Here is an 18,148-nt window from a genome sequence, read left to right on the forward strand (position 1 = left end):
GAAACTTACATTTTCATTTCCTTAGGTGATTGCCTCGATGACTGTGGGGAAAGATGTCTCTGCTCTATTTCCTGATGTTGTAAATTGTATGCAAACTGATAATTTGGAACTGAAAAAGCTAGTCTACTTGTATCTAATGAACTATGCAAAATCTCAACCTGATATGGCTATTATGGCAGTTAACACATTTGTGAAGGTAAGTTTTTGAATACAATATTACTGACGCACCATGTAGTTATAGGTGCTTATAATGTATATCTATTAGTGTCTACAACTTAAGGTTTAGAAATACTGCATTACCAATGTGGCTAGAATTACTACATTGGTCACACGTGATGATATATAAACCTGAAGTAATAATCTTATAAAAGTCACAGATGAATAAATCACTTACCAGCAGTCTTAAATCAAATATTTACTTATAATATTTATTTATGAAATCTACAGACACAAAGTCTATTAAATGATTGCAATAATTGGTCCTTAATGACTAATAAGCACTACATATTACAAAATTTAAAAAAAATAGATTCTTTGCCCCCCAGATAACACAATTGGTAACAAAACAAAGGTAAAATCACAAAGTCACGGTCTCATCAAATCCATAATAAAATCAAACCATAACCATAACCAAATCCATTTGGTAACTTAAGAAAAAACTTAAAAATATTCTTGATTAGATATATTTTTTTTAAACTTCCCAAATCATTCGTAAAATATGTCAATATGAAATAGTAGGTTGGCGGCAATTCTGGACATTCAAAAAATTGGAGACTTTTTACCTAAATAGGTATTTCTTTTTTTTATATAAAAAGTTCCTAAATCTCTATTATTACGAATATTTACTGTTAACCGCAGTTTTTCAAGAAGAAATGAACAATCTATATTATTATGAAGGATTTTATGTGTAAACAACCAGCAGGCAGCAGTTCCTCTGGAAGTAAGTTTTTTAAATGAAATTCTGTCAAAAGATTTTCATAAGATATATCCATCAGATACACACCATGTTTTTTATAGTACAAATTCCGCAAAAACCTTTTTTGAACTTTTTCCAACATTTGTTCATAAACCAAATAGAATGGACACCAAACAATCGAGGCATATTCCAATATGCTGCAAACATAGACATTATAAAGAGTAGTAATGGTCTTTAAATTAGTTTATTACAGGCAAAATGAATTATAAATCCTAAAATCTTAAATGCCTTATTAACAACTGTGTTAATATGAGCATTGAAATGCAACTTATTGTCGAAAACTACTCCCAAGTCTTTTATTTCTGTTTTACATTTTAAGATATTAGTACCCATTTTATAATTATTGTAATTAATTGGCACTTTTTTTCTGGTAAAATTTACTGTAATACACTTTTCAACATTAAAAGATGATTTGTTTTGTTTTGCCCAAAGTATTACTCTATTCAGGTCATGCTGAAGGAGTTCTCAGTCCTTAATACTATTAATTGCTCTATAAAATTTAAAATCATCGGCAAATATTTCACCATCACAATATTTTACGCACAATGGTAGATCGTTGATAAGACTTAGTTAGACTAAGTTAGACCCCTGAGGCACCCTTGACAAAGTGACAAAACTTCGAGATGTACACCCTCTATATACTACATACTGTATCCTTGATTGCAAGAATGAAGCAAGCAACTGAAGAAGATCAAACCAATCTAGCTTTCTTAACAAAATGTTGTGGTTGACTCTATCGAATGCTTTAAAAAAATTGGTATATATAACATCTACCTGTCCGCAAAGTATAAAGAACAAGACAGTAGGTTCACTCTCTTGCGGCCGTTTGAAGTAGGGACTTCTAAACAGTGCCGACTTTTTTTACGCGGTCGTAAATCATTATTTAGTTTCGGCGGCAATCCTTTACGATACGGGGGGTGTTTGAAACATTTTTAATAAGGAATATTTTCGTACATCGCGGCGGGCGGCGTGTAATATATGGAATTTTTTGAAATTAAAGGCACTTTGTATTATTGTTAAAATGAAATTGAAAGAATATTATTAAGTATATCTTTTGAACAAATAACTGTATAAAAAACACTTTGTAGATAGCTTTAAAATTAAGTTTATTAGAATGTACACAACCGAATCTTAGCTTTACGTTCCTTTCACGCTCTTTTCTCAACTGACCAAAAAACTACCTACCTAATATTACATACACTTGATTAATAATAACTTCGTTAATATACCCATTTTTTAAATATTTAATAAAATTTACATAATAATGTGATAACAACACTCAGCATATGGAACTCGGTAACAGTGAAATATAAAAAGGCAGTTAAATAAAAAAAACTTATTAAATGCCTTTACTAATTAAATTAAACTAATTAAATTATTTGCTTTTAAATTAGGAGGTGAACCAACAAACCCACAAAATTGAAAAAAAATTATTATTAAATGCCTAATTATTTGCTTTTAAAATAGGGGATGAAAGAACAAACCACTAAAATTAAAATAAAACGAAAATACGTGTTTTACAACCTAGAATTCATATAAATATGCAAAATAAATATAGTTTTACATTGGGGATTATAGTACACATCAATATTTTGAAACTTAAACCCTTAAAAATCACCCTTAATGACGAAAGAAATGCAGTTTTAAGTATGGTTAGACAGTTAAGTGGCTAAAATTTATATCTTTTAAATGATTGCAATGCAACTATTAATAAATCGGATAGCTTTCACTATTAAAAACCACCACTAATAACAGAATATTACCAAAAATTTTGCATTTTTTTAGATTAAAATCACGATTTAAAAAAAATATGTACTCTAAATCGCTAATACTTTTTGAACATATTATTGGTACCTATATATAAGTCCATTGTAGAAGGCTACGCTTTAATTTTTGAAATAAATATATAATTTTTTATGAAATTTTTTTTAAAAACTGCAATTATTTTTGTTTTATTCCTAACTTTTTTAATTTTTATGCTAATGACTTACAATCAAGTTTATTTTTAAAGTTTTTGATAGTACATACTTGAAAAAACGTGCTAGATATTTGTCTAAAAAACGTGATTTTTTAAAATTATTTCAAGTTATTATTTTACGTCATTATATTTTGTTATCTAAAAAAAGGGGTTATGTTCACACAGTTGTATCTCGGCGCCTATAGCACCTAGATAAATCAAACAAAAGCCAATCTTTTATTTTTAAACCAACTTTTGTTTATTAGATTTTTTTGTAGGATCTTAATTTTCCGAGATATTTAAGAAATACTGAAGAAAAGCGTGTATTTTTTTCTGTGAACTCATCCATTTTTATTTAAAAAAATTGTATATAGACTTTCCTCCATTTATATAACCTGGTATTATTTGCCATTACAGAGATTCCCATGATGTTTATTCTTATCTTGAACACAATGTTTAGTGATATTTCAGCCTGTACCAACAAGAGAATTGTGATTAGCTCTGAGTTGAGACTTCGTATTGTTTTTACTATTCACTGTATTGAGTCGGGTAGTCTTTCCAATAAAAAAAGGCGGCGGACACTCTAAATATAGAAGAGTTATGGTGTCATAATAAAATATATGACACCATATATTTAATATTTCATAGCTCGAGTTTTAAGAACCAATGAAAAAAATATTTATTTTTATCCAACAGTACTCTATTATTTAATCATAAACTAAATAATATGCATTAGTCACAGCAGTAAATTATGTAATTTTTAAAGTCCAAAATTTCCGTACAACGCTATTATAGTTCTAATATTGAAGACGCCCCTGTATACTAACCACCAAAAGTTTTATGCGATAAGTAAGCCTGTACGCGAACACGAATAAACATCGACGGGCCGAATGAGACCTAAATTCGCCACCGGGCAGCAAAAAAGAGTAGCATCAGAAAGCGAGTGAGAAAGACAACATTTTGGGCGGCGCTTAGAGTGATCCTTCTATTCTAGTTTATGTTCGGTGCTGTCCGTTAGAGTCAACCACGCCATTCAGCTTCTGCAAAAATGTGGTTAAATTTGTGACTGTTGACCTCTTATTCATAAAACCGTGCTGTTTTTCAGTGATAACACAGATTATATGATTATAAATTTTGTTATATAAATATCAACCTTGTCACCACTTTTAAATATAGGAGCTATTTTTGAGGTTTTCCATAAATCTGGATACATTTTTTTTCCAATATTAGGTTAAATATTATTAATAAGGGCTCAATTAGAAAATCAATACATGCTTTAAAGATATAGGGTGGTATCTTATCTATCTGGCCCGACCGATTTTTTAGGTTTTAATTTTTTTACGGTGACACTAATATCTTCCATAATAATGCCCTTTACACACAAAGTCGCATTTGTCAGAGGAACCGCCGGAGTAAAATCCAGGTTGTAGCCAGAGGGATCTGATTGAACAATACTAGAAAAATGCGAGGCAAAAGCATCAGCGATATCCCTGTTCTCGATTATTTCCTGGTCTCTGTATAACATTGGTGTATTGGATGAATAAGTACCTGACTTTGTTGAACTTGTGTACCTCCAGAAGTTACTAGGGTCGCTAGCTATTTTTGTTTCTACCTCCTCTATGTATTTTTAATATGCAATTTGAATGTCACTTCTTACTTTACTTCTGATATAAATGAAATTTGCTCTATCTGCAAGACTATTAGATTTGTTGTATTTTTTTCTCAATCTTTCCTTTCTTTTTTAAATTTAAAATTATTTCTTTAGTAAACCACGGTAGGTTATCCTTTCTACATTCACGTGCCATTGGTTCACATTTATCCAAAATATCATATATTTTTTTGTAAAAAATATTTGTTACTTGGTTTACATCAGAACTGCTTTTTGCTCTTCCCAGTTTACATTTACAAACAATCTGTAAAGTTTTAAAAAGTCTATCTTTTTATAGTTATATTGGCTATTAAAAGTTTTTTTTGTTAGAAGTATTGCTAAATTCAAGTAATATTACACAATAATGTGCTTTTACATGTCAAAGAGTAACAAATTTTTTCTTAAATTACAATAAAATTTTAAAAAAAGGCAGTAGGTATGCAAATTTCAATATCACAAAACTGATGCAAATTACCAGAGATAAAATACAGAAAGAAATAGTTCACACAATATATCACAACTACATATCAAAATCATCTACATAATAAAATCATTGCGTAGGTATTCCTGAATATAATAGAAGCTCTTTATTATTAGGTATTTTTTTAAAGTAGCCTTAAATTTTGCTTCATTTATTTATTTATTTATTTATTTAATCACAGTATCAACAGCCAAAAGCTACTTATAGATACCAACCTAAATACTAAGTAATATAAAGTATAACTAAGTTAATAGAAAAAAACACCAAACACTAAAGTACCAACTAAGTCATATCTGACATCTACATAACAAAATAATAAGGTAACAATGATTAGAATTGCATGTTTAAGAGACAAAAACCAGAGAAACAAGTTGTTATGTGGATTTAAGTTTATTTGTGACGAGTGTTCTAAATTAATTGAGGCTAGGTGAATCAATATCTATATCTGAAGAGTATAAATTAAAATAATAGCAGTTTATATATGGAGTTTTTGTAAAGGTTTGTATGTGGATACCCTAAGTAAAATATTCTGGAATTATGAGAATTTAATCTGTTAATGGCAAAGGGGAGATAACGAAGAATGTCAGGATAATCAAACAAATTAAACACCTAATGTGATAAAAAAGCACATTAAAGAACTTAAAGCAGTAGTTAACTGGTGCCTCCTCTCAAGCCTGGTTCTCAAGAGCCGATGAAAGTTAGGCAATATATCATTCCCATGCCTGGTCTGATAATTGTGATTACTATTATTAGTGGACAATGAGAGATTATCTCTGGCACACACAAGACACTGCAGGATATACAGAGGAAAATGTTAAGATTCCAAAAATTTTACAAAAGCCTGCTGACAACACTCACAGTATCCCAACTTAGCTATTACTTGCGCATATCTTTGAAGACTGAAAAGGATAAAAAAATTCATACACTAAGAGTTAGAATAATTATAAGTTCATAAAAACCTACTGGGTGGTTTTGATTTTTTGAGGTTGCTTGGCTATATATGTATGTAATTATCCAATTGAAAAACTACAAAAATAAGTTATATTTTTCAAAGATCTTCTTGACATAAAAAAAGGAAAGTAGAGTAAACTATAGGGTCAACAATTTTGTTCAAATCTAAACTTTGTTGGTTAGGATGATAACACTTGAATGTGAAGCTTTTTAAAAAAATTTTTTTTTTAATAATTAATTCTTACGTGTAATGTTTTTCTGTACTGAGCAATGCTTCATGTGTTACTGATTCTCAGTTACTGATTTAGTTAAAGATATTCTTTAACTAAAATGGGGATTTCCATAATGTTATAAATAAAAATACATTATCTCTGGATATCTTGTAGGGAAGAGGGCAATCAATGGCCCAAAATTTTATTTTTAACTACCTTTTAATCAATGCTTTACAAATTGATAATTAATATCTCATAAGATGATTTAAAGCAATTCTCCTCCATATCATTTTACTCAAGACTTTTGAATAAAATTACCTTAAACCTTTTAGTTGATTTTCTTTTCTCTATCACATTACCAGGTATAATGTATACAAAATAGGCTATATAGTTTTTTTGAAATTGCTTGTGAAATAAATAAATTTAGATTTATATTACATCCATTATTATATATGCAAACTATACAATTTTGCAAGTTTCATGTGGATTCTAGCAGTTACTATGTATTTTTTAGGACTGTGAAGATCCAAACCCATTAATCAGAGCTTTAGCAGTAAGAACAATGGGTTGTATCAGAGTTGATAAAATCACAGAATATTTATGTGAACCTCTGAGAAAATGCCTAAAAGATGAGGATCCTTATGTTAGAAAAACTGCTGCAGTTTGTGTGGCAAAGTTGTATGACATTTCCTCAGGTATGTGATTATCAGTGTTGCAGTATTTCTGTAATCATAATTATATATTACAGGTCTAGTTGAGGATCAAGGATTTTTAGAGCAACTTAAGGAACTGCTAAGTGACTCAAACCCAATGGTAGTGGCAAATGCGGTGGCCGCTTTGTCAGAAATTAATGAGAGCAGCCCAACAGGGCAACCTTTGGTTGGTAAGTGGAATATTTATGTTTTTGCAGTCAAAGTGGTTGATTCAATGTGTTTAGAGATCAATAAATACAAAAGTCTAGATTTCTTTAGATTGGCCACCATTTTGTCCAATATATTATAGTTTCTTTAGGTCATTAAATGTAACCATAAAAGTTAATTTGTATATTAAAAATTAAGACATATTTTTTAAATTGGTTAAACAAATATAATGAAATTTAATAAAAGAAAAAAAAACGCACAAATTAAAACTAGTTTTCTTAAATTTATTTAATTTGGATTCAAGTACTTACAATTTAGAATTTGGGTAATTGACAATAGATTCTTTATGATTCGTGTATGTAAAAATTGAATTGGGTTTACATTTTTAAAAAGGATTTTATAAAAAATGAAGATAATGATAATTTAACTAAAGTTTTAGTAAAGCTAGATTTACAAATTATTTTATATCCTGAACTAATTGGATTGTATTGTGAAAAGAGGAGTCTAGATATAGTCACCAATTCAGAAAATTCAAAGCTTCCTTATCTTTAAATTTCATTTTTAATTTAAATTATGAGACAGTTTTACCACTAACCAAAACTCTTTATTTTTACTCTCGACAGGTGTTTCACCAACAGTGTATATCTTAGCATCTTCGGGAGAAAATTAAAAGTAGCATAGATACATAGAAATATATACTTGTTAGCGTTTTGACAGTCTTATTATTTATACTTGACTTAAATACCAAACTAATACTAGGCAACATTGCTTTTTGAAACTTCAAACTTAAGGTTCATAGCTTCAGTCTTTATAATATTTTTCAAATAACCACTATTTATTAATATTAGAATTATTTAACTCACCATCAAATAATAAATAAACACCAATACGGATTCGTTCATAGTGCAATACAATATATCATGGAGAATCTTGAGAGAAGGGCCAGTGTAGCTGGACTGTACTTCGATTTGTCTAAGGCGTTTGACACGATTGACCATTCTTTACTGCTGGACATCCTGGAACGGTATGGCATCAGGGGTGCAGCATCTAAATTACTCAGTTCATATCTAGAGCAAAGAGAACAAATAGTTTGTGTGACACATTCCGGCTCACCAACGTTTTCCCGCCCTCAAATTATAGGAAAAGGTGTGCCTCAGGGTTCAATCTTGGAACCTGTGCTCTTCCTATTATATGTCAATGGTTTGCCTGAGCTGTTCCCTTCTGATATGATTTGTCAATTCGCCGACGACACATCAGTTATAGTTGCCAGGAGGACAGTGGCAGATCTTTCACGGGGCTGCACAACCGCAGTGGAGCGCATGAGGACCTCGTGCCTGGACAGTAAGTTGTTTTTGAACTCGAGTAAAACGGGGTTGATTAATTTTTCGAAGGCCACTGTTGTCTCAGAATCTCTACTTGTGTGGTCTGGTGGGCAGTCAATTCCTGCAGCCAATAGTATTAAATTCTTAGGAATACACATTGACCCCAATTTAAATTAGGAGAAACATACTAAAAACCTTTATTCCAGACTAGCTAGCTTGTGCGGATTAATTAGAAGATTAAGGGATGTAGTGTCTGAGGTATCTCTTCGCCTATTTTATTTCGGACAGGTACAGTCGATCTTACAATATGGTATTTGTTTCTAGGAATCAGCATGAGGAGCTCTAGATATATTTAGAATGCAAAAGCGTATCATTCGTTGTTTATTGGGCCTGACCTACAGAACTTCCTGTAGACCTTACTTCAGCAAACTAAAAATACTCACCCTTCCCTCCTTATACTTTTATTCCTTGGTGTTATTCGTTAAAAAAGACAATCATTTGTTTGTTGAGAATAGGGCAATGTACGCTGAGGATGTGACTATGATTACACGACATAGAAGCGATCTCCGCCTTCAATTTATTACAGTCCAATTTAAAAAAGCTGTTTACCACTGGTTGCAGGTTAAATGTTTTTATAATTTTACTTTTAGATAATAATTGTAACTTATGTTAGATATTTAGAATATTTATTTTGAATTTTGTTACTTTATTTATATAAGGCTAGTGCCTCTATGAGTTCTAGATAAGCAAAATTAATGTATCCTATGGGAGCTAGATCCTCCTTTGTATGACGTTGCTTTGTCGTCCTTGATACGATTTTGTTGGTAAATAAAGTATATTATTATTATTATTATTATTATTAATATTAGGATAGAAAATCGGTATGAAAGAATTTAAAATAATTTGCTGCTGCGTTGACGACGCAGTGATAATATCAGAAGATGACGACAATTTGCAAAGATTACTTTATAGATTCGAAACAATCGCAAAGGAAGTAAACATGGTGATTTCTGTCCAGAAAACGAAGTCTTTGACAATATCAAGAGAACCGAGAAGGTGCAAGTTAGCAATCTACAATATAAGCGTAGAACAGATCATGCCCTTTAAATACCTACGTGTTAATATCACAAGTAATAGAAACCTGAAGGAAGAAGTTCGAGCACAAACCATAATGGCGGCAGCTAGGGTATCAGGATACCTCCGATATCTAATATGCAGGAATAAATGTATAAGTATCAGAAGCAAGACTTGTGTCAATGTCATGTCTTGTCAAGACATGTGTACGACCTATTCATGACCTACGCTACAGAAACACGAGCAGAAACAGCCGCGACTAAGCAACTGCTCAGAACAACGGAAATGAAGACACCAAGGTCAATTATAGAAAAGACTCTTAGAAACAGAGTAAGAAACAGCGACATCAGATCCCAATGTGGCATACAAGATGTTATAAGATGGTCTAGAACAAGAAAAAGAGCCTGGAGAGATCATGTCGACAAGATGCCTTACAATCGACTAGCTAAAGTCGCAAAAGAAGAGAAACCAACCAATCGCAGACCACCAGGAAGACCTCCAAAACGTTCGTAAGAAAGCTGGACATCGGAGTCACTCAACTGTGGAATCAGACACTGTCTTAAAATAAGTAGAAGGCTATGATGTTGGCAACTATATGTTGGAATTGATTTCTGTTTCTTATCATACTGATACGCTCTTTTATCGCCTTAGGTGGACCGGACCTCAGTTGACCGGACCTAATTGTCTGATGTTCCTTGCCCACAACATCTGTTTTCTCCCAATTGGCATTTCCCAAGAAGGCAATCTTGTTTGCCTTTATAGTCCAAGATTCCGCTCCATATAGTATTACAGCTGTTGAGTTACCTTAAAGATCGTAACCAAAGAGTTACTATTGGTACTAGTGAAAACTCACAAAGTATTGTGGAATATGAAGTCCTCCAAGCAACTGTTTTAGGTCCGCTGTTGTTCATTCTGTCCTTGAATGATTTTCTGGATCATTAGGAGGATTTTGAAATTGTTTCTTTTGCAGACGACAGTGTGTGTCTCATATATGGCAACCCTTGGGAAAAATTTAAGATTAAATTCCAAAAGACCTCAAAATGGATTAAAAATTGCTTAGACCTGAATGTCTTAAGTCTAACTGGAAATTAAAAGTCCTACCATTCCACATAGATTCTTGATCAAAACCCCAGTTGGGAAACTTAATAATAGTACATGAAGATGCTTGTATAAAAACGCTACCATGCAAATGCGTTAATTACGTTGAAATGGTCCAGAAAATAAAATATTTTGGTTTTATTATTAAAAAGGCCAAATGCATTTTTAATACCACACAGGAAATTTATTTATTTATTTACGGAATCCATTTACAAAAGTGTTACATAGCATACCCATACAAACATATATATTCAGATACTAAACTATAAATCAATGAAAGGTGTAGATGAGTTAATTAATTAAAGCCCCTATGAAATAATATTCTTTAACTGCCCCTTAAAAGATGTAATCCTAGAGTCAAAAAAGCTTATCTGTCCTGACTGACCATTAGTACTTCGAGCTATTCGTGTAATTGGCTTATTAATACCATAATTGGTATGGTGGAATGGGACTGAAAATATTTCTGATTGTCTATTCAATCTGGAAGGCACCCTAAGCTTAAAAAGAGACAATAACTCGGGACAATCTATAGTAGCATTTAAAACCTTATGCATAAAACATAAGTCAAGTAATGTTCTTCGTGACTCTAATGTAGGTAAGTTCAGGTTATCCCTGACCCACTGATAGTAATACTCCTGTCTCCTGTAACCACATCTAAAAGCAGCCACCCTTAAAAATTTATTTTGAGTTGTTTCAATCTGCTCAATGTAGCAGTTATATGACGGGGACCACACAATTGAGCCATACTCCAAGATCGGCCTAACAAGAGAGCAATAAAGTAATCTAAAAGTAAACAAAGCCAAAAACAAAATACCTAAAGCCCTAAGCTTCTGCAAGAGTACCCCATGGTTAACCCTATCAAAAGCCTTAGAAAAATCTGTATATATTGAGTCAACCTGAAGTCCCTTCTCCAAGCAAAGGTAGAGGTAGTTGACATACAGCACCAAATTAGCATCAGTAGATCTGCCTTTTATAAATCCAAATTGCTCAGGATTAAATAAAGATTTAAAACTCCAGGCAATCCTATGACTGACCAGGCAGTTAAGCAGCTTTGGCAACTCAGATTGGTTACACACACCCCGATAATTGGAAATTTCATGTCTACTACCAGATTTAAAAATGGATTTTAGAAAACTTCTCGTCCAGAGAGTGGGATAAGAACCAGTACCTAGAGATTTGTTAAAAATAAACAGTATTGGTTTCGTAAGAACACAAACACATTTCTTTAGGAAGAATGCCGGAATCCCATGTGGTCCAGTGCAGAGCTTATTCTTAGAGGAAGTAATAACCTCATAAACATCCTGCGTTGACAGAGTTAAATTGCTCAGACAAATTGATTTATCAAAATCAAAAGATGGTATGTCATTGACTTGCTCATCCGAATAGACGGATGAAAAGTATTTTGCAAACATATCCGCAGTATCCGAGATATTCATACTAATCCTGTTATTGTATGTCATTCTGGACTCTGGAGGGAAGGCTAAAACCAGTTCTTTTATTTCGAATATATGACCAGAAGTTCCTCGGATTGCTAGCGAGATTCATTTCCACCTTATTAATATATTGTTGATAGCACAACTCTCTTAAGTACTCACATTGATGTCTCAAAAATACAAATTCATCATATTCCTGCTGTCGACCACTAATTTTAAACTTTTTGTGAATTTGTTTCTTTCTTATGATCAAACTTCGAAGCTCTGAAGAAAACCAACATGGAAAAGAAGAACTTTTGTACTTCTTTAGAGGAATAAACCTTTCCATTGAGGAGTAGATCACATTATAGAAAATTGAAACTATGACATCAATAGATGTCTCTCCCAAAAAACAATTGATTCCAGTCTATCCCAGCAAGACAATCGTTAATTGCTATGTAATCTCCCTTACCAAAACCATAAAAATATTCCTCATATATCATATCATAAGAATTTTCTGTACAGCAAAGGTCAAAACTAATTGCTGTACGGTGCAACTATTCTCAAAAATCTTGTCTATTGCACGTTCGACACTAATTAAATCTGAGCTACTAAATACAAGATCCAAGGCAACCCCGTTGGTATTTAAAACCCCATTTACATGAAAAAAGTTATAGAAGCTAAAGCATTGGCCAGAGAAAGCACAGACTCTCTGTCATTCTTCAGACAACCACCAAACCAAGATCATCATTCTCCCATCTAGCATGTGGTAAATTGTAAACACCTGCCAAGACAAACAAACTACTTGAATATCTACTATATACATGTTCAACGGATTCACAATGGCTTAAATAGGCTTGAAGTGGAGATGGAGATGGTATGTGTAAAAGTCAAATAGATCTGATAAATATCCACATCAACAAGTGGGATACCAATTTCATGTGTACATAAACTCTTTTTAGCCGCAATCAAAATAAAAATATATAAGTACCAAACTACAGAAAATCATATTTATTTTAAAGAAATTAAGGTCTTATATGAAATACAAAAGTATTTTAAAGACTATATTGAGTATATACTAGAGCTTATTTGAGTCTATTCTTCAATATGGCATAAAAGCATGGGGAAGCAGTTATGAAACTGCATTAAGTAGCGTGGAAAAAGCACAGAAATGATGTATAAAAATCATTTTAAATAAAAACCGCATGTACCCTACAGATTTATTATTTCAAGAGTTTAATGTTCTTAGGGTAGGGCAACTTAATACAAACAGTCTCTTATGCTATGTTTCAAAGTACCCTTAACAAAATAAAAATTGTTTAACAAAAAGATGTACGAAACTAGACAGATAAGACAAATAGCAGCTGAAATATCAAAAAATCTAATAGGTGCAATTTAAAAAAGTACATTTTTTAAATGACACCTAAAATATTTAATTTACCTTCTACCGATATAAAGAAAATAATGCACTTTAGAGCAAAGTTTAAAAAAGCAGTAAAAGCCTTTATTTTGAACTCTGATTATATACAGATATAATCATTCAAACTTCGCCTATAGGAAATAGTCTATGAGCGTAAGCGAGTGGGGACATATTACGGAGTACGCATAAGACAGACAGAGGGAACAATACATGCCGCTTCCAAATTAATACTTTTGGCAACACTGATATTTCTGCCGCACGGCTCTCCGCTCGCTCATCGAAAAACGAGACTATTCTTATCCCCACCACACTGCTCCGCCAATATGAGATTGCATTTTAAACGTTTAACGTTATTTTTATTCCTAGCTTCCTGCTTAATCAGCAAAGATTAAATTTAAAACCGCTCGCTATTTTCTTGTAAAATGTGTTCTCTTGAGGAAAAAAAAGCAAATTATTAAGCGGTATTAGGCCGGCAGTTCTGTCGATGAAATATCAGGCAGAATTGCATTCACGTTCGAAAATCGGCCCATTTCCATACGCAGCACAATTTTTGCAATTATCCATAGGTTTGAAACCTTTGGGTGCTTGCAAAATTGCAGGAAATGCTACGCAAATGAGCAACCACCTGTTGTTAGACCACTTGGCAAAAAAAGGGAGCTTCGAGAGGTTAATGTTTGTGCTGTTGCTGAAATCAACTTTCCTTGCAATAGTACAACCATTGCCAAAGAAACGGATATTGAGCCTTTAAGGGTTAGAAGAATTTTACAAAGAAATAAATGCTATAAGTTGCAAAAAAACCAAAAAAAAATTCTTCCACAGGAACATGAGAGATGGATAGAATTTTGTCATGAAGTATTGGAAAGGGCAAATCGGGACGAAATGTTTATTAGTAACATTTTGTTTTCAGACGAGTCCTCTTTCTCTATTTGTGGTAAACATAATCCGTCCATTACAGTGGGTTATTCGAGGGAAAATAAGCACATAAGCATACCAACACGTACACAATACACTCAAAAGGTTAATGTATGGGCTCGCATTTTAGATAATTCAATTATAGGCCCTTTTTTTATCGATCGAAACCTTAATGCCAACAAATACCTTAATCTTTTGAGGGATGAAGTTCTTCCTGCTACTCGAGGGCTCAATATCAATTTAGAACAAGTTTGGTTTCAACAGGATGGTTGTCCCGCTCATAACACATTAGTGGTACGTCAATTTCTCGAAATATCTTTCCCTAATCGAACAATCAGTGGAAACGGTACTATTAAATGGCCCGCCAGAAGCCTCGATTTAGCCCTCAATGATTTTTTTCTTTGGGGATACCTAAAAGAACAAATTTATAGGCACGAATGAACTTGATTTTTTGCTTTATTTTGAATTATTTTTTTTATTTCCTTTCCAATATTTAGTTAGTTTATATTTACAACATTATTGCAGTCGGTTTTTAGTATATTTTTTGCTGTTAGGACAGGCAGCAGCAAAGACTCAAACAATTTTTTTTTTAATTTGGCACAGAGCAGTGCATCCCCGCTTGAACGCCTTAAGAATACTGAAAGGGTTTCGGGCTTCGGCGGGGTCCGCTGCTGGGAGTATGTTGTCACAACGTTGCCAGACCTACCGCGATATATAATTTCTATAGGCGAAGTTAGAATGATCATATCTGTATAAAGTATCTTAACCGTTTCGACAAACGCATGATCCTTGTCAATTTATGTTAAGTATTAACTCTTTATCAACCAAAAGGCAGTTCTTTGATGTTTACTTTGCATTTAAAGTCCTGAATGGTATTGTTAGAAGTCCAAAGTGTCTGTACCTTTTCTCTATACAGGTATCCTCTTACGAGGTCAGGAGTCTTTCCATATTTCCTTTTGCAGAACATACTATCTACTAAATAGTCCTATTAACAGAATAGCTTCTACAGTGAGTAGATTTGGGAGAGATCTTGACTTTTTCGGTACTTCTTTAATTACATTTAAGTCTTCAGCTAAGGCTATTATTTTGGGATAGTACCCTAGCCCTTACTCTTTAGGTTAAGCTTAGCTAAGTATTGTTTATTAGAAGTAGTTATTACTGAAGATTACTGTTAGCTACTAATATGTACTAGAAATTTTGTATACGTTGACCGATGAATAAATAAATAAATAAATAAATAATACAAAATTGAAATAGAGCTTTGCATAAAAACCATTTTTGCTTGAATCTACTCAGCACGTTCACTGTTGATGGCTGCCAAACTAATATTAGGCAATGTAGCTTTTTGAAAGTTCATAGCTTTAGCCTTAATAATATTTTTCAAACAATTGCTATCTATAAGCTAAGCAGCCACTTCCGGAAGTACCCTTAATAGATATTGATATTTTTTGCAATTAACTTCATAGGCACCTCTTATTTTTTACAGAACTAAGCACTTCAACAATAAACAAATTACTTACCGCTTTAAATGAGTGCACTGAATGGGGCCAAGTTTTCATTTTGGATTCCCTCTCCAATTACACACCGAGAGACGACAGAGAAGCTCAGAGTATTTGTGAGAGAATCACACCTAGATTGGCTCATGCAAATGCCGCTGTCGTTCTATCTGCTGTGAAGGTCCTAATTAAAATGATGGAAATTTTGCAGGTGAAGAAGTTTTTTTTAATTCTCATGAACTTAAGAACGTCACTTTTTTTATTATTTTAGGGCGACGTTGAGTTTTGCAACACATTGAGCAAGAAACTTGCTCCTCCCCTAGTAACTTTGCTTAGCTCAGAACCAGAGGTAAAGCATAAAAAATAATATAACGTCTAAATTTAATGGATTTTCTTTTAGGTTCAATATGTGGCTTTGAGAAATATAAATCTGATTGTACAAAAGAAGCCTGATATATTGAAACACGAAATGAAGGTTAAGACCTAACTTTTGATAACTTTCCCCGTATAATTTCGTAATTTCTAGGTATTTTTCGTCAAATACAATGATCCTATTTATGTGAAACTGGAAAAACTGGACATTATGATTCGGCTGGCTTCCCAAGCTAACATTGCCCAAGTACTGAGTGAACTAAAGGAATATGCAACTGAGGTAAATCTTGATTTGTAGTAACTGGGAATTTGACAAATAATATCCAATTGTTCTTAGGTTGACGTTGATTTTGTAAGAAAAGCCGTGAGAGCGATTGGTCGATGCGCTATTAAAGTCGAACCTTCTGCTGAACGATGCGTATCTACTTTGCTCGATTTGATTCAGACCAAAGTGAATTATGTGGTGCAAGAGGCTATTGTGGTTATCAAAGATATTTTCAGGTAAGTAATGCATTCCATATTAATAATGTTCTCATCCAAAAAAAAAAGAAATATATTAAAAACTAAGTAAAGGATGCATTTCTTTACTTATTATAATATCTTTATAAAATTGTGATTTGAAGTATTGCAATTTGATAACAAATTACATACAATTTATCGAAAAATTTGATATATAGGAGATACTGGTACAAAATTGAATAATCATGGATCATACGAAAAGTAGAAAAATTTCTAATAAAATTGTAGAGTTTGATGCCACATTTTATGTAAAAGAAAGTTTACTATTTGTAACATATTCTTCTAGGAAAATCTGTTTAACATTTTTTTGCTACGCTCTAGACATCAAATGGTTACTATTTGTCGGGCACTAACGAAATAAAATTATTGATTATATTGTTGATGTTCAACAAATAAAAAAAACACAGAGCACTTCCAAAACGAAAAATGTATTTATTAATAAACCAGAAAAAAAACAAGTTGTGAGTTTACAAAATAAAGCTCAAACTGTTCTTGACAAAAGCTATAAAACGACTAAATTTAAGGAGGCATCGCAGATGCGTCCCTTGCTAAAAAAACCCTTATACCCCCAGATGTTGATGGTTCTGCAAAGGTTTTCCCTAAACGTGACAACATACAAAAAAACGAAAGCTTTAAGAAAAGATAAAGAACCAATGCTACATTTAGGCATCTGTTTTAGATCACATTTTATTACGGTCAAGTTTGGGTTTTTTTTTCATCCCTTATACCTAAATTATATTATAGGAAATCCTTAACATTTACAAATATTTTCTATAGCTATAGAATTTAACAAAAATATATAAATTGCTGTTAAAAAACAATTATACTTCACAAAATGTAACAGTTTTTCCTTTTTTTTTGCTCTCTTTTTTGCCTCTAGTTTTAAACGATCTTTAATTTAGTTTTTTATTTGCAAAAAACATTGATGTACTCCGATTTTGAAAATATAAATTTTAATTTTTTTTTAAATAACTGCTCTACAATACTTATTATTTTATTATTACATACTCATATATCTCTGCCCAATATTTGTGGACTTTTGGAAACGGTTCATTATTATTCCGGAGCCACAAGACAAATTCATTTCAATCATAGTCATCACGGTCTAGAAAAAATATTTTAGTACATACATATAATATTTACAAATTGCTTGAAAATTCAACTATTTATTTATTAGCTGGGAAGAAAAATCTTATAAAACTACGCTAGATTTTTCAACAGATTCACGACATTCACGTCAAATATTGTTATTTGTTATATTATTTGTTAATATTCCAATTCTCTTGTAGTGTTCTAATTTGGCTATAGTGATGAAATAATTTAGGCAAGTTATCTTTTTTATTTACATGAGGCTTATGATAAATATCTTGATTTTTTGTGGAAAAATATAATTTATTGGCTAATTACACAAACCTACAGCTTGTGATCCTGAAATCCA

General features: G+C 32.2%; 1 protein-coding gene across 1 annotated transcript in view; it reads left to right on the plus strand.

Annotated features, from left to right (window-relative positions):
• The window catches only part of LOC126745019 (AP-1 complex subunit beta-1), a 48,969-nt gene that overhangs the window by 372 nt on the left and 30,449 nt on the right, over positions 1-18,148 (plus strand). The window contains exons 3-10 of the mRNA XM_050452669.1: positions 26-196; positions 6,740-6,920; positions 6,974-7,108; positions 15,810-16,030; positions 16,091-16,168; positions 16,220-16,294; positions 16,346-16,471; positions 16,529-16,692. Coding sequence (XP_050308626.1) covers positions 26-196; positions 6,740-6,920; positions 6,974-7,108; positions 15,810-16,030; positions 16,091-16,168; positions 16,220-16,294; positions 16,346-16,471; positions 16,529-16,692 — 1,151 coding nt within the window. The remainder of the gene's footprint in view (positions 1-25; positions 197-6,739; positions 6,921-6,973; positions 7,109-15,809; positions 16,031-16,090; positions 16,169-16,219; positions 16,295-16,345; positions 16,472-16,528; positions 16,693-18,148) is intronic.

This window comes from Anthonomus grandis, chromosome 15, assembly GCF_022605725.1.
Source record: "Anthonomus grandis grandis chromosome 15, icAntGran1.3, whole genome shotgun sequence".
Classification (NCBI taxonomy): domain Eukaryota; kingdom Metazoa; phylum Arthropoda; class Insecta; order Coleoptera; family Curculionidae; genus Anthonomus; species Anthonomus grandis.